Below are 23,181 nucleotides of genomic sequence, written 5' to 3' on the forward strand. Positions count from 1 at the left end.
TTGTCTTTGATTGTGATCTACTTCTTTCAGACTTCATTTAATGGTTTAATCATTGGTTATCCCTCCATTTTTTTTAAATGAAATTTTTCTACTGAAGTATGACACACATACAGAATCCTGCACAAACACAAGAGTACAAGTTGACATATTGAATACTCCCCATGTATCTACCACCCAGACTTTAAAAATATATAGTGTTACTAGCATGCTAGAAGCCTTCCCCAGTCCCTGTTCCATACCCTACTGGTTTGGCTATATCACTTCTATTTAGATAGAAAGGTTCTTCTGTTTAGCAAATTAGTTATTAGACCTTTTCAAACCTGAGATTTGACCTTGTAAACTCAGACTTATTACTGTATTTTTATTTTTACAGACATTTTCAGAGATGTCTTCCAGAAGTCCCAAAGATTTAATTAAAAGTAAATGGGGACCAAAGCCTAGTAACTCCAAATCAGAAGCTGCATTAGAAAAATTTAGGGGAGAAATTGCAGCCTTAAAAACATCGGTGGATGAAATGGCAAGCGGAAAAGGAAAGCTGAATGATAAAGACAGACACAGACTTTTGGAGGTAAGATCCTTTAAACTGTAGTAAGCTTTGCTGTAGTAGATGAGAAAGTATAATGATATAATGTAGTTTTTATGTTCACTAAATGTAAAAAACAAATCTAATGTCAACTTTGGGATTTAGTTTTTAATGTGAATGCTTAAAAACCCATTTAATCATGTATATTGGCTGCTTTACAAGTAATCTTTGTTTACAGTCTTTTTTAAGGTAAAATCATTACAGATATTAGCATTTTGTGTTCTGTTAAACTATATATCCCTCATTTACAATTTGGTATGATATGGTCTGTAAAGCAGTTAGGAATTTGCTAGAACTGGAAGGATTTAAAATTTAATCGTTAACTTGATTGTAATTTATTTTGCAAAAGTACTTTTATTGTTCATAGAAAATAAATGATCTGTACTAAATAATATCATTGGATTTCTTTAAATTTTACTTTATAGGCACATCGTAAAACCAACTGATTTATTACTTTTTAACACATATTTATTATTATTTTTTAATACATAATATGTGTTAACATATTTTAACACATATCACCAATTCTTAGACATAAAGATTATTTTGTAATCTGGTGAAGGAATCTAATAGCTTTCCTGGGAGACCTCTTTCCAGTTCATTCCACTTCTGACGAGCACTGGCTATCAAAACCCCTTTATAATCAATTGAAATTAACTTCCTGTAACTTCTACCCGTTTGTTCTAGTTATGTCAATTAAAGCTACACAGAACAAGTCTATTTTTTTTTTTATCCAATTGACAATTTTTCAGATATCCAAGGAAATCTTGCTTCCTCTTACTTTTCTGTAGACCAGCCCCATATTCTTCAGCTTTACTGGCTTTTTCTCCTCCTGGTCACTTTCCTGAACACTCTGTGGTGTGTTCATGTCCCTCTTGAATTATGTACCTAGTATTGCATACAGCGGCAAACACAGGTTGAAGCAGTACTATTATTTCCCGTAATCTGGATGATATACTCTATGAAAGCTTAAAATTGAATTCGGTTTAGGCTTCCCTGGTAGCGCAGTGGTTGAGAGACCGGCTGCCAATGCAGGGGACACGGGTTCGTGCCCTGGTGCGGGAAGATCTCAAATGCCGCGGAGCGGCTGGGCCCGTGAGCCATGGCCTCTGAGCCTGCGCGTCCGGAGCCTGTGCTCCGCAACGGGAGAGGCCACAACAGTGAGAGGCCCGCGTACCATCAAAAAAAAAAAAATTGAATTGAATTTTTGGTAACTGTATCATACTACTGTCTTGTCTTAAGCTTGTAGGCAACTGAAAATTCCCTCATCGTTTTCATACAACTGTCCCACTCAATTTCCCCATTTTTTTTTTTTTTTTTTTTTGCCGTACGCGGGCCTCTCTCTGTTGTGGCCTCTCCCGTTGTGGAGCACAGGCTCTGGACGCGCAGGCTCAGCGGCCATGGCTCACGGGCCCAGCCGCTCCGCAGCATGTGGGATCTTCCCGGACCGGTGCACGAACCTGTGTCCCCTGCATCGGCAGGCGGACTCTCAACCACTGCGCCACCAGGGAAGCCCAATTTCTCCATCTTTATTTGAACAACTGCTTCTCTCCCCCACCCTCAAATGCAAGTTTTTAGTTTTATGTTGTTTTTCCTTTGTTAGCATGTAAAGCCACTCTGCTAACTTTTTCTATCATCTCTCTATTGATGCGTTCTCCCTTATGCCAGCAGGAGTTTAACAAACACGTCTTCTTTATCTTTCAAATCCTTGAAAATGTTGAACACTCCTTTGAAGATCACCTTCTAGATTTGACACCAAATCATTTATTAACAAAAAGCAAGTTTATGAATGCACTTTTATCCGGGTAGAACATTTTGTTATTTTTAAATTCTGTTGCTTCAAGTTCATCAGTGAGCATGTATCTCTTTGTGTGACTCACTTTTAGCCTTTAAGATTATTAGATCTGGCATGGTGGGGGAATGACTAGCAGATACTCAGGTGAGAGCCAGCTTTTCTTCAGCTTTCTCTAACCACTGTTGACAGAGTTGATCTTTCCTTTCTGTGTCCATGTCCCATTCATTTTCTATATATCTTAACCACAGCACTTACCATATTGCATTAATATATTGGCTTACCTCTCTGATTTCTCTGAGCGTAAGACCTTGCCTTCATCTTTTTTTTTTTTAACTTTTTATTTTATATTGGAGTATAGCTGATTAACAATGCTGTGATAGTTTCAGGTGCACAGCAAAGTGACTCAGCCATGCATATACATGTATCCATTCTCTCCCAGACTCCCCTCCCAGGCGTCATCTTCTTTTTTGCCCTGTATCTGGTATAATGCTGACTTGATATATAATAAACACTTCACAAATGCTTGTTGTAATGTACTGTTTATTTTTGTGTTTGACCTGGCCTTTTTCTAAGATTCTTCTTGGTTTATATCTAGAAAATTCGAGTCCTTGAAGCTGAGAGAGAGAAGAATGCTTATCGCCTCACAGAGAAGGACAAAGAAATACAGCAACTCAGAGACGAGCTGAAAGCCAAACACAGCACTACTGCATTGCTTGAACAGCTGGAAGAGAAAACAAAGGAAGGTGAAAGGAGGGAACAGCTGTTGAAATCCTTGTCTGAAGAGACAGATATATTAAAAAAACACTTGTCTGCTACAACTGCAAGACTTGCTGAATTTGAAGGCAAAGCTGATACACTTCGTTTATCACAGGTACTAATTTCTTTAAACCCAGATTTTTAAAATCTTTTCTGATACAGTTTGTAATTCTTATGGAGAATGAGTTTGTTAAAACATGCTTGGCAAATGGTGAGACAGTATAGTATACTAACAAACAGGTTCCTTTTTTTTTTATAGCCTGGTACTTCTCCATAAGCAAAAATAGGTAATATGGCTCCCTCCACTCCCCACACCATTGTTTTATGCAAGGGATTATTCAGAATACAGAATCCACTGTGTATCTACAACAGCCGGGAAGATTTTGTTGAGTTCTTTTTTATATAGTTTGTATTGTGAAAACAATAGGCTTCATTTTTTGGTTGTTTTTCTTATTTGAGATACCCAGTTAAAATATCAAGTATGCTTTTTTCCTAACTGTACATGCTTTTTCTCCCTCTCTTTTGTTTTAGCATCACTAGTGTAGCAAAAAGAGCAAGGATTTGTGGGTAGGCAGATCCGAGTTCAGATCTTTGTTCTTCCACTTGCTAGCTGTGTGACTCTGAACAAATTCCTTAACCTCTCTAGCCTTGGAGACAATGCTAGAATTCACCAGACCCCTCTCCTAAACCTCAATTTCCACATCAGTAAAATCAGGGTAAGAATACTGGAGATTAAATGTTACAATATATATAAATAGCCTAGCAGAGTGCCTGGCATGTAGTAAGTGCTAAATAAATGGTTTCTTATTGATCAGACCTTTGATTCTTTTCGAAATTTGGACATTTGAATAATACTAATACTACAACTATTAATACCACCTACAGAAGAAAATCTATGGCTTTCAGATACAATATGTCAACGATGTTAAGGGTCTTTCTACTTTATCTCCTCTTTAGAGCACCTATAATTTATGTGTACTCTCATAGATGGGCAATTGAGTATTTCTACAGATGAGTTCAAAGAGGTTAAGCTTTTCTAGAGAATTTCCATAGAACTGAAACTCATGAAACATTATAGTCAGGTCCTACGTGGTTGACTAAACCTTTACTTAAAGCTCAAGAATTAGTTTCTTTTGAAGGTGGAAATGTAAATCTTGGCAGAAATGATAATTTAAAAAATGTATTCTTATAATAATTGTTGAATACCCACTACTCATTTCTGTATTAGTCAGCATGTCTAATTGCCTAACAACCGACCTCCAAATCTCAGAGTCTTATATGAAAAATGATTATTTTTCCCTCATGTCACAGCCTAGTGCAGGTTGGAGTGGAGGAGGCTTTGCTCCACATAGGCATTCAGAGATCCACGTTCCTTCCTTCTAGTGGCTCCCCCATCCCTCAGGGTGCAGTCCTCCACCAGATCCGCTATACACAGCTGTGGGCTAGACAGCATGTGGAGAATTGGGGGAGCCGGTAAGGTCTAGGCCTGGGAATGGCATATCTCACTTTTGCTTACGTTCCATTGGACAGAATTCAGTCTCATGACCTCACTAACCACAGGGAAGTCTGGGAAATGTAGTCCACAATGTGCCCAGGGAGAAAGGAAAGGGATTTGATGAACTATCTCTATCATAGTTTCTACCTAAAGGACTAAATTGAGAGGGAGAAAGGGCTACATACTAGGGTGGCTAGAGCATCTTTGGAGAAAAAAATATTTTGAGCTTCTTTGCCATCCTTCACATACATCTCTTTCCTTATAGCTGTTAAAAGACTGACATACAGCTTTTTATGAGTTTTGTTGACTAGCCTGGCTACCTTACCACCTACTTCCCCTCTTTTTTTTCTCTATGAGAAAATGAAGAAAAAAGAGGGGACAAATTATGTTTTGAGTTCTATATGAATGAATACTAATTAATACTATTGCTAATACAAATATAGTTCTAGAAAACAACTTTCGTCTTTTATTTGCCAATTTAATATTTTCCAGATTTCATCTAAATAGCCCAGCTGTTTTGTCTCCTTCTGGTGAAAATCAGTGGGCTGTTCATATGCATTGAGGGCTATACTGGGGTCCAGGTGACCTCAGAGGTCAAATTAGGTATGAAATCTCAGGGTTTCCAATCTGCTTAGAAAGCTTCCAGGACATCTAAATTCTGCTCTGCTACCCATCAGCTGGCATATACCAGATCTGGATTTTGGGATGCCCCTGTGAAGTATACTGTATTATTATGAAACTAAATATAATAAGGAAACTTCTGTTGTTAAATTTATGATGTTAACTAATATTGATTTACTTGTAGACTGTGGCTACAAGTTGCTTCAATTCATCAATGAGTAATATTCATGAAATGGAAATACAGCTGAAAGATGTAAGTTCATTTTTCTTTTACTAAGTTATGACTTCATTTATTATCAAATTTCATGGAAATTGACAGCAGTAATGCTGTGGTTTGAAAAAAATCTTTTGAGGAAATGGAGAAATGAATGGTTTGAGATCATCTCTCTAGGTTACTACTACCTTTAAGTCTCTTTCCAGGCATTCAAGAGGGCCAGTTCCTCTAAGTATGGACTCTTTAGGATAGAAAGCCCTAGAAATCACCCATTTTTACCAAATACCTCAACAGTATCCCTTCTTCACCTAAATCTAATTTGCTCAACTATTTTATTATTATAATGTAATTTAACTTGTAGTTTTTTTTTCTTTTTGTTTATCCATGCAAGATGTACTCTTTAGTTTGAAATTATTCCCTTGGAACCAGGGTTTGCTTTCATAGTTTGAAAAGGAAACACATTCTTTGTGTATTCAATGTTTCTTTTTCCTAGAATTTGATATGAGGTTATTTTAGATATATGGTAAAGCTGTATTACAAACATGTCTTAAATGGATTGGTGAGTTTCATTGGAAATTAAATAAATTGGGGACACAGGACTACTATTCACATTGTACTTTTTCAAGTTTTAAGATTAGATATGCAAAGTATGAAATTCTTGATTTAATTATTGGGTCAGTAGGTAGATATTGTGATTCCAGAAATATTACTAGCATGTCTACCCTGATCTAGGTATGCTCTTAAGATTCCTGTTTTATCTTATCTAGCAGGTGTACCTTGAGGTCTATTTAATCTTCAAAAGAAGAATTTAAATCTGTTGAGTGTCTATATAACTGGGTACCACATACCCTTATCAAAGTAATTTACCTAGAGGTAACAGAAATACAGAAGAAACATAATTCTTAAAATACTATCAAAATAAGTTTTTTGTATGTCATATACTATCCCCAGCATCTACAAAATTGGAAAGAATGACTAAAGGGAATCTTGTGAAGTTTCTTGAATTTCACTAGTGTCTCGTTTAGCAAAGTACCTGAAAATAGATGCTATTTTCTTAAACTCGGGTAATTTTTAGGCTTCTCAGTGCTAACTGCTTCAAAGAGCAACTAAAGTTATTTTTATGTAATGACGATTGGTCTGGGGTAGAACCTGAGATTCTCCATTTCCAGTAAGCTTCAGGTGCTGCTGCTACTGTTAGTGGTCTGAAGACCACCCTTTAAGAACCATTAAATTACATGTGGGGAGCAAGAGGTGGTTTAGCTCTGGTTACCCCTTTGGAGTCTCAGCAGATCTTTTAGAGCAGGAGGAGAATTATAGTTGGAGGGTTTAGGAGCAGGGAGAGAGAAATCTCACTCTTCAGAGTCTGCAGTGTCACAATATTGGCTTTGGGGAGCTCAGCAATGTTAATCCTACACCCTCTGCAAAGCTCCCATAAAACTTCCTTTAGAAGTTTGCTCACCTATTTTAAGAATCAGTATTTGTTATGCTAAAATAATCTTAAGGCCAAGCTGTATCATTCCTCATCTACCATTTAGGTCTGGCTGATATTTTGAAATAATTACACGGAGTTAATGCTGTAAACATTCTCCAGTGTCAGTAACTTTGACACCGAATAGCTAAAAGTCAGTTTTAATAGGCATTTCTTGCTCTTGATTTTAAAAATCTGATTTTTAGGGAATTCCCTGGTGGTCCAGTGGTTAGGACTGTCAGCTTCCACTGCAGGGGACACAGGTTCAATCCCTGGTTGGAGAGCTAAGATCCCAAAAGCTGTGCAGTGAGGCCAAAAAAAAAAGGAAAATCTGATTTTTTTTGCTTTTTTTTTTAATGAAAGCTTCTTTATTTATTTATTTTTGGCTGCATTGAGTCTTCGTTTCTGTTCGAGGGCTTTCTCTAGTTGCGGCGAGTGGGGTCCACTCTTCATCGCGGTGCGCGGGCCTTTCACTGTCGTGGCCTCTCTTGTTGTGGAGCACAGGCTCCAGACGCGCAGGATCAGCGGCCATGGCTCATGGGCCCAGCTGCTCCGCGGCATGTGGGATCTTCCCGGACCGGGGCACGAACCCATGTCCCCTGCATCGGCAGGCGGACTCTCAACCACTGCGCCACCAGGGAAGCCCGGAAAATCTGATTTTTAAACATAGAATTATGGAAGATAAATAACAATTATTTTAAATTTTTTATTTCGAAAAAATTCAAATTTACAGAAAAGTTACAAGAATGGAAAATGGTACATAGAACCCCACATACTCTTTACCAAAATTGAACTATTTTAGGGACTCCCCTGGTGGCGAAGTGGTTAAGAATCTGCCTGCTAATGCAGGGGACACGGGTTCATTCCCTGGTCTGGGAAGATCCCACATGCCGTGGAGCAGCTAAGCCCGTGCACCACAGGTACTGAGCCTGCTCTCTGGAGCCCACGAGCCACAACTGCTGAGCCTATGTGCGGCAACTACTGAAGCCCACGAGCCTAGAGCCCGTGCTCGGCAACAAGAGAAGGCACTGCAATGAGAGGCCCGCACACTGCAGTGAAGAGTAGCCCCTGCTCGCCGCAACTGGAGAAAGCCCGTGCGCAGCAACATAGACCCAACGTAGGCAAAAATAAATATATAAAATCAATTTTTAAAAAAATTGAACTATTGTTAACATTTTACCCCATTTAATACTTTCTCTTTCAATCCCCACCCCCATACACACACACACAGTTATAATTTTTTTTTTTTTAATTTGGCTGCATTGGGTCCTCGTTGTTACGCATGGGCTTTTCTCTAGTTGTGGAGAGTGGGGGCTACTCTGATGTGGTGCGCGGTTTCTCACTGCGGTGGCTTCTCCTGCTGTGGAGCACGGGCTCTAGGCGCATGGGCTTCAGTAGTTGTGTCACGCGGGCTCAGTAATTGTGGTTCGAGGGCTCTAGAGCGCAGGCTCAGTAGTTGTGGCACATGGGCTTAGTTGCTCCACGGCATGTGGAATCTTCCCAGACCAGGGCTCAAACCCGTGTCCCCTGCATTGGCAGGCGGATTCTTAACCACTGCACCACCAGGGAAGCCCTTAATGTAGCTTCTTATGTGAATATTTTGCTAATGTCTTGCCACAGATCAGGTGGTATGATCCACAGAAAATGTAGATGTGATTTTATAAAATTTTCCAGCTTGTGCTAGGTGGCTGGTAAGGCATCATCTAGTTTCTTGCAGGAAAGATGTAACTGAAATGAAAAACTAATATTAGCAGTAACAGTAAAGTGAATCACTTTCCCTCTTACCAGCTAACTTAAACAGACACTGCTTATTTTATTAATATTATCCCATCATTCAAATAATTTCTTGACTACACATTGTATGCAAAAGCTGTAAATCCTCGTGGAAAAGCATGGTCTGCCACTTCAAGGAGCTTACTATCTATTTGAGAGAAACAGCAAACACAGAAAAAAGCTGAAGATGGTTGGTAAAATAATTTTTTAAAATATGTAGACATATGTATATATAACAACTGAGTTCATAAGCCCCTATACAAACCAGATGAATGATCCCAATTTGGAATTTTTGAGCTCTAAAAGATGTAAAAGATGAAAATTAGTGATAAGGAGAGAGGGTGGTATTTAAGTTTGAGATGGAGTTAGCAGTGCAAACAGTTTATTGGGGAGCGACATCTGAGAGGAAAAGGAAGGCATCTGAGAGGAAAAGGAAGGCAGCAGGACTGGACAGGGGCACCGTCAGGCCAGGATGCAAACCTGACAGAGCCTCTGTCCACCCTGTGGAGAGCTCCCAGGCAGAGCCCTGTGTTGGGTGGAAACAGCTCATTTTCTTTTTTAAAAAATTTATTTATTTAATTAATTTATTTTTGGCTGTGTTGGGTCTTTGTTGCTGCACGCGGGCTTTCTCTACTTGTGGCGAGGGGGACCTACTCTTTGTTGCAGTGCCCGGGCTTCTCATTGCGGTGGCTTCTCTTGTTGCAGAACATGAACTCTAGGCACGTGGGCTCAGTAGTTGTGGCTCACGGGCTTAGTTGCTCTGCAGCATGTGGGATCTTCCTGGACCAGGGCTTGAACCCATGTCCCCTGCATTGGCAGGCAGATTCTTAACCACTGCGCCAAAGGGAAGCCCCAAGAAACAGCTCTTTCTTTTTTTTTTTTTTTTTTGAAACAGCTCTTTCTTAAAAGAGTATCTGAGCAGTGCATCTCCACCTCTACCACAAAGACATTCTGTTTACAGAGAATGACATGGACACAGACACAAAGCAAATTGTGTATAGGAAATAGCAGACAAATGAACTTAACCCCATGTAGATGTGACTTTGCCATGTTATTAGGTATTCCAAAGGTGTGTGGCCTTAGAATGTGTCTCTGTGTCAGGAGCTTTACAGTGGTTGCCTAGAATCATTCTATGATGTGAGCTGTAGAGTTTTTGTGTGCTGGAAAAGACTGCATCCCTTGGGCTCCCTTGTCCATTTTAAGAGTTTGAGTTTTTATTATTGATTTGCTTTCATTTTCACTTTGAGGCTCTGGAGAAAAATCAGCAATGGCTTGTGTATGATGAGCAGCGAGAGGTCTACGTAAAAGGACTTTTAGCGAAGATCTTTGAGTTGGAACAGAAATTGGAAACAGCTGTTCATGCATTCCCACAGGAGACAAAAAAGGCTGAATCAGAAGGTACTGGTATAAAAATGTTCTTTAGGGTTGTCCTGCCTGATATTTTTCAAAAGGAGAGATTCATCAAATTTAGATTCTTATAGACATGTGTTATAAAGTAAAGTAAGAGCAGGTCTGCAAGCCCTGAAGTAAGAAATACCATTTTAGCCAGTCTGTTTCATTTCCCATTGTTTTCTGACACCAAAGGGCATAAGTCACAGGGTAAAGGGATCTTGCAGCCCTGAAGGCACATTAAGTTTTCTCCACCTTACATATCCTTCCCCTCCTTCAAAGCCCTTCTCCAACTTTATTTCCCCCAGTGCTGACCTTATCTTTTTACTCAGCTTCCCTTAAGCAGTTATTCATATCAATCCCAGGAGAAAGATTACATTTTTATACATTATTCTTCAATCATTTGAATCTCACCCTAGAATTGAGGTGAAGTTTCTTCTGATTGATGCTGTCTTTTTTGCCAAGTGGTCTGCAGCTTCTCTGACACTGATCTCCATTGTGTTTCGCAAGAAGCCTAAGAGGTGGGGCAGGAAGGATCATTATTCTCATTTCACAAATAGATTCAGCAGTTCCAGGTGATGAGCCAGGAAAAGAAAAACCCCTGTGCAAAGCACTCATTTAGAATGACTGACAGCCTTAGTGGGACTGGAGCCTTGAATTATAGAAAGAGAAAGCTAATGAAAGGCCAGCAAGGCTCATAATCTTAGAGCTTCACATGTGAATATTTAAAATGAAACTAATGCTAAAAAAGTATAAAAGGAATGTCTCTAGAGATAATTTAAAGCTTTTTATTCCTAAGGGGACAAAGTTACTACTGTAATGCCTTTATAAGTTTACTACACATAAAAGGATTTTAATTATGGGTGAAGTCTAGTCTTTTTCTCGGGTAATATAGTTTTCCTTTTCTCTCTCCCTCGCTCTCTCTCTGTGTTTTATCAAAGCAATATAAACACTTGTTAAAATAATTTAATAATAGTACAGAAGACCCTGTTCTACCTTTCCCATCCCATCCTAATGCCTATTTCTTCCTCCCATCAGGGCAGCTGCTTTTAAACATTTCTGGTTTTGGTTTTGGTAATTACCGCCATATCTATAAATAATGACTTAATGGCCCTATATGTTGATTTGTTTTCTTTAGACATTAGTGACTTTCCCTCCCTCAGAATAATTATATTACTGTTTCTAGTTCTTCTATTTATTCATTTTGTGACTTCAAGTAGTATACCTGAACTTCTGTTTCTTGTTCTGTCAAATATCAGCCATGTTCCCTCTCTCTTGACTCTTCGTTTTTGAAGGTGAGGAAATAAATGTGATCTTGTTTATAGAAACATATTTACATTTATTTCTTCAGGAAAATTCTCTCTTTTATAAAGTGAGTTGTGCCCTGATGTGTTTGTCCTAGGTTGTCTTCAAGAAGAAAAGCAAAAATATTACAACCATCTCTTGGCAAATGCAAAAAACGATCTTGAGGTAGAACGACAAACAATAACTCAGTTGAATTTTGAACTTAGTGAATTTAGAAGAAAATATGAAGAAACCCAAAAAGAAGTGCAAGATTTAAATCAGCTGTTGTGTTCACAAAGAAAGGCAGATGTACAACATCTGGAATACGATAGGCATAAAACAGAGAAAATACAAAGGCTCAAGGAAGAGAATGATCTTGCCAGGGAAAAACTTGAAGAAGAGAAGAAGAGATCTGAAGAGCTCTTATCTCAGGTGAGTCTAACTAGCAAGGTTTTCCACAGTTTATAATTCAGAATTCTCATGGTACTTACTAAGTGTCAGGGACTATTTTAACTACTTGGGAACCAGCAAGGAGCAATGCAAGTTCCTGCCCCCTCCTAGGAGTTCATACTTAGAAGGGAGACAGACCATAAACAAGTACCTAAATAAACAAGTAAACTAAAGAAAATAAAACAGGGTAATATGACCAAGAGAAATCGGGGGCCAGCGGAAGCGTCGCTGAGGAGATGGTATTTGGACAAAGCTGATGGTGAGAAGGAACCGGCGAGGTGGGTGACTGTGGGAATTCCCTCCTAGTGGGAGGAAATCACAGACACAAAAGCTGAGTGAGGAGGAGTTAGGTATGTGTGAGAAGCTGAAAGAGGGGAAGTTAAGGGGGGATCAAGGCTGATTGCTAGGCTGGCACTGAGATTGTGATGACACTGGCTCAAGTTAATTACCAGATGCCCTCCATGTTCTCACTATGCTCACAGCCGGATCCAGGATGTCCGTCTCAGTAATGTTGGCATTACTGAGGATTATTAGAATTGAATACTACTTCAACAGAAACTCATTAATTTAAATTTTGCCTGGCAGCATGAAATAATGGAAAAAACATAATTTGAGGTCCATACCAGGTCTCTAATTGTGTGGCCTCAGGAAAATCAGCTAACTTCTCTGACTTGCAGGTTATTTGTGTCAAATTAATAATAGTAAATCTAACAACTTCTTCTCGCCTCAGAGGACTTTTATGAAGGTCAACTGAGAGAATGTAAAAGTGCTTTGTAAATTAAAGGGCTAGGTAAATGTTAGTTATTGCTACTATTAGAATAGTAATTTGGGGGACTTCCATGGTGGCACAGTGGTTAAGAATCCGTCTGCCAATGCAGGGGACACAGGTTCAAGCCCTGGTCTGGGAAGATCCCACATGCCGTGGAGCAGCTGAGCTTGTGAGCCACAACTACTGAAGCCCGTGTGCCTAGAGCCTGTGCTCTGCAATAAGAGAAGCCACTGCAATGAGAAGCCTGCACACCACAATGAAGAGCAGCCCCCGCTCACCGCAATTAGAAAAAGCCCACGTGCAGCAATGAAGACCCAACGCAATCAAAAATTAAATAAATTAATTTAAGAAAAAAAAAAGAATAGTAATTTTTAAAATCCTCCAAAAGTTGAGAGAGAGGGAAAAAAATAGTCTGTAACATTTGCCTTCTTAGTCTTTACCACCCTTACTTCTGCCTGCAGGTGCAAGCAGTGATATTTATGAAAGATTATGCAGAAGTGACTGAGAAGTTTGCTCCTACTCTGGCTGAGGTGGCCAGGCTCTTCCAGCTTTGTTATCCTACTCAGAAATATTAGTGGATGTCAGGACCTAAAGGAAAGTGGGTGTGTCCACTGCGGTTTAGTGCTTTTATTTTTTATTTTTTTTGCTGTACGCGGGCCTCTCACTGTTGTGGCCTCTCCCGTTGTGGAGCACAGGCTCTGGACGCGCAGGCTCCACGGCCATGGCTCACGGGCCCAGCCGCTCCGCGGCTTGTGGGATCCTCCCAGGCCGGGGCACGATCCCGCGTCCCCTGCATCGGCAGGCGGACCCCCAACCACTGTGCCAGCGGGGAAGCCCCGGTTTAGTGCTTTTTTTTTTTTTAATCAACGTTCAGTCTGTGCCTCAGGGAACTCTTGGCCTGGGCAGTACTGCTCAGCTGCTTATATAGATAGGTTGCCCAACCACAGCTGGAAGGACTCACCCAGAAGAGCAGGTGTTGCCCTGTTTAGAAATGTGAGCCTGTCATGCATCCCAGGTCAAGGTCAAACCATAAAATGTCAATGTGACAGTGTTGGTTCTATTTACATCCTACAGGTCCAGTTTCTTTACACGACTCTGTGGAAGCAGAAAGAGGAACAGAAAAGGGTAGCTCTGTTGGAACAACAGGTATTCATTGGGGTTGCTTCTAAATTCAATTTAACCCTTTAGAAAATGGAATTTTTCCTCATGTTTACACTATTCTGTGAAGAAACAGTTGAAAGTTGTAGAAAATGTTTTTTAAAAACTTTAACAAAATATTTAAAGTGACTATCTGTGCCAGCCATATGTTCCCATTACTATCTTTAGGCTAAACCAGATTCTCTACGGTGACATGGCAATTTTCTTGACAGGTAGATGTTTGTCTTCGCAAATTTTATTCTTCCCTAAATGGCTGCTAGTCTGACCGGATGTCCCTAATAGGGCTGCTTGATAACTTCAAGTAGAACTCAAAGAGACACCAGTTATTCTCAGAATAGACACCAGAGATTTTTAGTATATTCCAAACCAGGGAACAGCCATCTCTTTCCCTTCCCCACAAAAAGGAGGATGGGGAGGACAGATTCTAACCACTCACTTATACCTCAAGCTTTGGTTTTGCTCCTTGGACAAAGCTTTTTCATTTATCAACATCTCAGTGTGTTCAGAGGAATTCTTGCTCTAATGGTACAATACATGTTTGCTTCTTGTGCTAATAAAAAAAAAATGCAAGCATCCAGTCAAGAAAACTAGACAGTATATACTAGCTGTCATTGTCTTGTCTTGGGCATTTTTTCTAGATGCAGGCATGTACTGTAGACTTTGAAAATGAAAAACTTGACCGTCAAAATATGCAGCATCAATTGCATGTAATTCTTAAGGAGCTCCGAAAAGCAAGAAATCAAATAACACAGTTGGAATCCTTGGTGAGATCGGAATGGTTAAACTAAAACTTGTTTTCATCTTTCTCTTTCTGCCATCTTTCTATTTACATGTAAAACCATTTCCTGAAGTAGGAGGATACAGCTTAAATAATGGCTGTTTCTCAAATCAATCAGATAAAATCCCCTGCCTCTTTTGAAGCAACTGCCCTTTGAGCATCGGTTCAGAGGACTAGACAGAGGGACATTATGGGCCTCTTGGTAATGATAACATTACCGGTGCCTGGGATCATTCCCCACCCACGCTGGGCTCTGTGATTCTAAAGGCACTAAACAGTGCCTGGCCTGGGGGATACAGGGGGCAAGGCAGGGCAGTTGTAGATCCTGAATTGAAATTATTCTTTTCTATTTAAAAAGAAAGAAAGAAAAAAATGCTGGTTTTAGGGCTAATGGACTATTACTGTTAATACTCTCTTTTAGGCATATTGAGTTGAGTACTTTCTGGGGGTTACCCTGAACACATAATCTTTTTAAACATTAACCTTTTAAATAACATGCTTCTATGAGGAAATGGTTTTTGATCTACCTATTTTCATCCTATTAATAAGCTTTGGACCAAATCTGTTAGGGTCTGTGTGTGTTATGTCCCCACACATTTCATATATCATCCTAGTACTGCAGAATATTTGCAGATGGTGAAATGTTACGAACAGAATTCCTCGGTTTTCAAAAGAGAAAATAGCAGTTGTTAAAATCATTTGTAATTTCTTTATGAATAAAAGACAGAAAATAACTTTTTGGCTCTATTTATGTCATTGATATTGACCATTTATAATATTTGAAATTGAAATGTATAATTCATTCCTGTTGATGACTGTTTTTCAAAGTATAGGAAGCCAAAGGTATACAAAAGAATCCATAATTTTCCTGTATTTTTCTTTGTGTTCCTACCATCCATCATCTTCATATTATGTTGTAAAGTACTCATTTTTAAGCTTTACTGACTATTCTAAATTCCTCAGGGAAAAAATCATGAAATAGGGAAGTCACAAAGGAATTATACAACATCTTAGTCATTTCTGTGTGTAACCTGTTTGACCTGCTAAAATTCTTTGCTGCTCTTAATTCCATGTAGTTCTTTATTATTGAAGTTACCCCTCTTTTACAAACCTAGCAAACTTTGTCAGCACTGTCCACCCGCCCACCTTTACATTTGGCTCTAAGCATTTTAATAAAACCTATCTATGTAAACACCCAACCCTAGAACTTCCTGGGTAATTTGGGTGATTTATAACCGCCTTGAGAGATTCAGAAGAAAATCTGTCTACAGGGCTGAAGCAACTGGAGTACCTGTGGAGCAGTTACTGGATGGTAGGCCATCTATACAAACCGTGTTCGTTTGACATTTATTTTTCAGAAGCAGCTTCAAGAGTTTGCCTTCACAGAGCCATTAGTCACTTTGCAAGGAGAGACTGAAAACAGAGGAAAAGTTGCCTCACCAAAAAGTCCTACTGCTGCACTAAATGAAAGCCTGGTAGAATGTCCCAAGTGCAATATCCAGTATCCAGCCACCGAACATCGAGATCTACTCGTCCATGTTGAATACTGTTCTGAGTAACAATATAATTATTCTTTGTTTTTGTGTCAAAAGATTCAGTACTGTATTTTACGTTAGCTTATGGACATTTTGAATTACTTATTTCACCTCAGATCAGAAAGTGCCTATATACTTTTCAGACTCTGGTATAGGAGTGAATCGTTGTATTATTATTATTTTTTTTGCCTGATTTGCATTTCCTTGGCAGTGATACCTCCCTGCAGTGGTTCATCTTGAGGCTTTAGTGACAGAATGTGCAGAGTATTGAATGCTGAGATGACTAACATTTTGCACTGTTAAAGTACTTGCTGGAGAAAAGATAGTTCAGGTTGTTGCTTGTGCATCAAATTTGTTACACCAACAAGCAACTATTTTATGTTTCGTGGATTTTTAAAAATCAGAAGTAATTAACGAGGGATCTTATTGTGTTAGTATTTTTTAATCCAAGCACTTATTAAGCCTACGGTTCTGATTTTCATGTCCATTGTGAAAAGATGGTGATACTTTTTTCATTTTTTTTTTCCCTTTCTATGTTAGAGCGGTTATTAGAAAAGTTGGGGATTTTCCTGATCTTTATTGCTGCTTACTGTTGAAACTGTAAACCTACCTGTGTTCTAAGCACAAAGCAGATTCTGTTTAAGGAATACTCCTTAGTAGCCACACACAATGTTTTCTGTAATGTTAACTGGCTATAACTTTAACTTGAATTTCATTAGCACATGTTGGTTAGCTAAAATTGTTAAAAGGAATTTTGATAAAACCACCTAGCCCTCTATTTTGATTTGCAGGTGTTTTATTTATTTATTTTTGGCACTCTTAAAAGCTGGGCGATGTAATGAGCAGATATTTGCTTATCTGAATATATATTTTTATACATGCGTGTGTAAACCAAGAAATTTTTTATTTCTTCAGGTTTTCTAAAATGCTTAACACTGGGCTACTGTTAGTAATGTAGAGGAGAAAAGAATAAAATGATATAATAAGTTTTGCTCTGAGGAGTGTATATGTATGTAGACAGGTATTGTGAGATTTCTGCCCTGAGAGGGGTGCCAGCGAGTTACAGATAAAACATACAGTGTAAGATGATAAATAAGGTGGTTAAGGACACCTTGGAACCAAAAGCTGCATGAAGCTCGGAAAGTTTAAGCAAAATGCCCATAATCATAAAAAAAAGACATTCTTGGATTTCAGACTCCAGGTCGACTCCAAAGCCCGTCTTCTCTCCACCAGAAAACCCTTACGAATTCTCCAAACTCAGTATCCTTAACTGGAGTAATGGGATGTTCCTTGAGTTACAGAAATGGCAGAACACACCTGGTCTCTTTCATCCCTCTGGTCTGGGAAGTTCTGCCTTGTCAAACCCCTCCACCTGTTCCATGGATCCGTGCTGTGCCAATTCGGCAAACATCTTTACGTTCATTCTCCAAACGTTTATTAAATGGCAACTACACGCAAAGCTCTGGGCTAGGTGTTAGTGACACAGTGATAGTAAAATGCAGCTCCATCTTCACAGTCTGGTAGAAGAGACCAAGAGCTAAACATATAAGTATAATATGTTGTGGGAAGTGCTATAATCAAGGTATATGTTGAGTAGAGGAATTCATTTATTTAAACCCTGCTTTATTCTAATAAAGATTGGAGGTCTGACTCTTCAAAGATATGTCTTATACTAAGATAAAATTTAAAAGAAGTAGGAAAAAGCAATAGTAAAACAAGACTAAGAAGTGAAATGGAGCCACTCACAAGGGTAGCCCCAATGCAGGCCATGGAGCGCTTCTGAGAGGTGAGCCCTGCGTTTGAGCACAGAGAAGCAATCCTGTACCCCATTCACAGCTGATCTTCAAGAGAAACACCACTGTAGTGATCCTGGTACTGAGATTGTAAAGAGATGCCTCCAGTGTGCCTTTGCAGAGAAGAAAACATGTAACTAGAGGTCCATGGCCTCAACACCCTCGCCTTAAACAGCAGTGAATTCCACTCCGCTGATTTCTTAATGATAGGGGTGAAAAACGTTGTGTCCAGAGGCAATTCCATAACCAGCAGCGGCAGGCAGTACTATCCTCTCCCAGTGTGTAGCTCTCTGCTGCTCTGGCTTATCCCAGAGTAAATTTTAGTCAGAGGAGCCAACTCAAAATCCCCTTTGATGGGCCAGATGGGAACTCCGATGAGCCAGCCCGCCAGCCGGACCGTGGAGGCTGGAAAATGCCTGTCTTCACCCAAAGGGGGCGCAACTGCCCAGCTCCAGCCAACGTCGTATGTGAATGCAAGCCCAGTGTGGCTGATCTTTCAGATTTACCAAGAAAAGTCTCCTATTTCTTTTTTTAAATAAATTTATTATTATTTTTTTTTAGTTGTTTATTCTTGGCTGCATTGGGTCTTCGTTGCTGCGCATGGGCTTTCTCTAGTTGCCGTGAGCTGGGTCTTTGTTGCGGTGCGCAGGCTTCTCATTGCGGTGGCTTCTCTTGCTACGGAGCACGGGCTCTAGGCGCATGGGCTTCAGTAGTTGCGGCGCGCGGCCTCAGTAGTTGTGGCTCGTGGGTTTTAGAGCGCAGGCTCAGTAGCTGTGGCGTACGGGTTTAATTGCTCTGTGGCATGTGGGAACTTCACGGAACAGGGCTCAAACCCGTGTCCCCTGCATTGGCAGGCGGATTCTTAACCACTGTGCCACCATGGAAGTCCCGAAATCTCGTATTTTTAAGTGTGTAATCTTCCAATTTTTAAATGTTGGAAATGTTTTTAATTTAGCACTGGGTCAGACGTATTTTCAGTATGTAACATTTGTTTAGAGCATCTGAATGGGGCAAAAGGAAGAGTGACTAGCTCAGCCTGAGATGGGCAGGAAGCTAAGGGAGGCTCTCAATTTGGCCTCCTGTGTGAGGACTGAGGTGTCCCCAAGTCCAGTTCAATCCAAGAGGCCCTGAGGGGCACAGTGAACATGGCCCTCCCTGACCAGTCCCTTCCACCTGCCATGTGATATTCTTTTGTGGCTACATTTCCCAAACAGAACTTTTTGGCTGCCAACATTTTCTCACTACCCCCTGGTCCCCAAATCTGACAATTGAGGGAATGTCAGGGCTGGAAGGGAACTATGAGGTCATCTACTTCACTGTTTTTGGTCCAGGAAATCACCTCAGCCTTGGAGTGTGTTGAAAATGTTGATTCCTTGGCCTTCCCCAAATCTCCTAAATCAGGGTGTCTGGGGGTGGGAAGCATGGAATATGCATTATTAACGAGTTCTCTAGGGCATTCAGGTGTATCACTGAAGACAGAACGACTGAGCTAGTCCAAACTTGACTCCCTGATGAAACAGTCCCAGAGACAGGCGTGACTTATCCCAGATCACTTAGCAAGTTTGCAGGAAAATGAGGGAGGCCCAGACTCCCAATGGCAGTGGTTGTTAGAGCCCCTACCATTTTGGCTTGTGTGACATGATTCCTGCAAAATTACTCTTTCCAAGATCCCCAGTGCTCTGTCGTCTAGGGCAAATCCAGTGTTTGTTGGTCTGGTTCTCTTTATTTTTCCTTATCGTCTGTGTTGCGCTCTCTGCTTTGAATCTAATGATATTTTTAGCTTTGGATGGTTGAGTGGGAAACATGAGTAAGATACCAAAGAGTCCAGTCTAGTAGTGACACCCAAACAAAGGAGAAAGGCAAGATCAAGCTAGGGTTTTGCCCAGAATCTGGAGAGGTAATGGAGAAAGGGGCAGAGAAGGCTGATCCCTGGAGCGCATCTTGTGGTCCACGAGTAGAGAGGAGAACTCAGAATCAGATTAAAGTTGTGTCTCCCAAACCAAGCAACCAAAGAAAGAAGGAATGGCATGCTCCTGTGGGAGAATGTGTTAGCATCTGATAATAACCTTCACCTTCCAGACTCACTCTATTGATTTAACCCCAGGACCAGCACATCTTCCACTACAATGGTGCAACAAGTATTACAGGGAAGTCTCCTGAAGGAATCCCACACATTTTAGGGGATGCACCAAGCACTGATCTCCTCACTTGATTCAGCAAATATTTAACCCATCTGCAACGGGCAAGGTGCGGTGCAAGGCACTAGTGGTGGAGAGGAGGGTACAGCAGAGACCACCTTCAGCAGAGCCAAGGCAAGGTGGACATCAAGGCAGACCAATGACAACACAGTGAGGTTAAGTGCCTCATTAGAGGTCACCCCACGGGGAGGCTTTATGAAGGAGGTGATGACTAAGCTAAGTTTAAGGAAACAAAAAATATTCAAGTTTTATCAGTGTTTGTTCCTGGACTTACGCTGCAAGTGAATCATTAAACATTGCTTAAAGAAAAATATGGCCTGTGTTATATCAGTTACTGTCTGATGACAAAGGATGTGGGTGTAGAGGAAGGGCAGAGGTGTAGATCCAGATTGTGGTACAAGTCATATCCTATTAACTTGATGTTGAGATGCATGTCGCCACAAAGACAGAAAGTAAACTGTTTTGAATGTTAAATATCAGACTGGATAATACAGGTTTTATATGAAGGAGAAAAGAAAAGAGAAAAAGGTCAGCTTTGCTGTTTGATTTATAGATTTTGTAGAATGGCACCTATGCCACCTTGCATAGATTAGGAAGACGTGTATTTTCACTTGATTTTTATAAGGTCGAAGTAAGAGGTGGTGATGATGGGATGGAGCAGATACTAGAGGATTAAGAAAAACTTCCAGAGTATATTATTTTCAGTACAAATTTAACAATCTCTCACATATGCACATATGCTACAGTAATAATTCCCTTCTAAAGGAAATGATTCTATTTATTGGAGATCAAAAAGGAAGCATCTCGGGCTTCCCTGGTGACGCAGTGGTTGAGAGTCCGCCTGCTGATGCAGGGGACATGGGTTCGTGCCCCGGTCCGGGAAGATCCCACATGCTGCGGAGCGGCTGGGCCCGTGAGCCATGGCCGCTGAGTCTGCGCGTCCAGAGCCTGTGCTCCGCAACAGGAGAGGCCACAACAGTGAGAGGCCCACGTACCACAAAAAAAAAAAAAAAAAAGGAAGCATCTCAGAACTTAAATTTTATTTTGTATCGCTTCTTTGGGAATTTTAAGGAAGCATATTACTGTGGAAAGAGCCTTGAAATGGGAACCACTGGACCTGGGATGAAAATCTGTTTCTGACCTTGAGCAAGTCACCTCAACTCCCTAAGACGCAGCTTCCTCCACTCTAAAATAGGAATGTTCATGCCTGCCCCAGCGATTTTCCCAGGCTGTCATGAAAATCAAAATCCAACTTATTTTAGGGAATACTGTATATTAAGTGTTTTTAGTGTCCCGCACAATATGGGTAAAAACTCCCTATGTGACATGTCATTTTATCCTCACAGCGATGCTAATGGGAGTTTCTATAACTGTTCCATTATATAGATGAGGAAACTATGGTTTAGAGGGTTTAAGTCACTTGTCCAAGGTCACACAGCAAAGAGAGTGACAGAGCTAGTGTATGAAACTGTGTGTGTCTGCCTCTAGCGACAGAGCTGATACCTCCTACATTATGCTGCCACTTGCCTATCACCTTAGAGCCAGAAAATATACGTGAAAGCACACTGCAGACGGGGAAATACTGCCCAGGGTTATTTTTATTTTTCAGCAATGATTATAGTGTGGATGAGGATGAAGACAAGAGATGACAATGACATCACCTCCCTCAAAGGACAGCTGTTCATTTTACTCATCTATTATAACCACACTCCTCATTCTCTTTGCAGCTAGTATCAGTGCAGGTGCATTCAGATGCAATTAATAGAAAAGGCTGACACCATCAGGGCATTTATTGTTTGTTACAAAAGAAGTTTGGAATCAGGGGGCTTTCCTGGTGGTGCAGTGGTTGGGAATCTGCCTGCCAATGAGGGGGGTCACGGTTCAACCCCTGGTCTGGGAAGATCCCACATGCCGCGGAGCAACTAGCCCGTGTACCACAACTACTGACCCTGTGCTCTAGAGCCTGTGCGCCGCAACTACTGAAGCCCACGTGCCTAAAGCCGGTGCTCCGCAACAAAAGAAGCCACCACAATGAGAAGCCCGTGCAGTGCAACGAAGAGTAGCTGCCCTTGTGCTCACCACAACTAGAGAAAGCCTGTGTGCAGCAACGAAGACCCAACACAGCCAAATAAATAAATAAATAAATAAATAAATTTTAAAAGTCTGGAATCAAACAACCCTAGTTTAGATCAGCAATTTCACAATGTTTAGGCTCTGGGCTGTTATCTCTATAATTCTCTTGGTCCCTACTCCTGCTCACATAATGGCTGCTGCGGTTCTCAGTATCACAATCTAATGAGACTTTTTTTTCAAAACCAAGAAGCCGACAGCTAGCCAGGGTAATGAATGAGCGCTACTTATATGTCTCTCTCCTTGTATCCAATAAAAGGAAATTTATTGGAAGTGGAAGTATCCATTCAGAAACTCCACAGTATACTTGCCTTGGATTTCATTGACTAGAACTGGATTACAGTGCATTAAAATGATCCAGGCTAGGCTCTGGTACCAAGTAGCCCTGAAATCTCAGTGGCTTAACACAATATTGGTTTCTTTCTTGCTCATCTCACAATTTTGGGGATCTGGGGGCCCTCCTTTTTTGGCCGTTTCGCATGTGGTATCTTAATTCCCCAACCAGGATTGAACCCGGGCCACGGCAGTGAAAGCGCCGAGTCCTAACCACTGGACCTCCAGGGAACTCCCACTCCTTCATTTTATAGTTACACCACCTGGAACACGAGGCCTCCAAGGTCAAGACAGCAGGGCAAGAGACGAAAGCGGCGGCACCATCTAATAGCTGCCCAGACCGGAAGTGACGTATTCTGCTCACATTCCTATTGGTCAGATCTTGGTTCCGTTGCTGCACTTCCTGCAAGGCGGCTGGGAAGGGCAATCGTCCCAGCAAAACAAACAGCGTGAAGAACGCTTAGAATTGTGTGCCGTTCATGGTGAAACCAAACACCTCACATGCGACCTGAGCCCACAGTCTTCTAACCGAAACTGCACAACTCGTCTCAGGACTTACCAAAGCTCAGTTTCTTTATGTCTCGGCGCAGAAGGAATTCAGCTGAGGCGAAGTGATAGGTAAGAAGTAGATTTATTAATATCCTCTGTGAAGAGGTTGC

General features: G+C 40.8%; 1 protein-coding gene across 1 annotated transcript; it reads left to right on the plus strand.

The window, feature by feature from the left end:
* Nucleotides 1-385: 385 nt before the first annotated feature.
* Nucleotides 386-16,092, plus strand: CEP55 (centrosomal protein 55; the record flags this gene model as incomplete). The annotated part of the gene is made up of 8 exons (XM_082673021.1): nucleotides 386-568; nucleotides 2,974-3,249; nucleotides 5,435-5,503; nucleotides 9,953-10,103; nucleotides 11,497-11,810; nucleotides 13,672-13,743; nucleotides 14,394-14,519; nucleotides 15,892-16,092. The coding sequence occupies 8 exons, from the start codon at nucleotides 386-388 to the stop codon at nucleotides 16,090-16,092; spliced, it is 1,392 nt and encodes a 463-aa protein (XP_082529147.1).
* Between the last annotated feature and the right edge of the window lie 7,089 nt (nucleotides 16,093-23,181).

The sequence above is a fragment of the Grampus griseus genome, assembly GCF_964374135.1.
Source record: "Grampus griseus genome assembly, chromosome: 16".
In the NCBI taxonomy this organism is placed as follows: domain Eukaryota; kingdom Metazoa; phylum Chordata; class Mammalia; order Artiodactyla; family Delphinidae; genus Grampus; species Grampus griseus.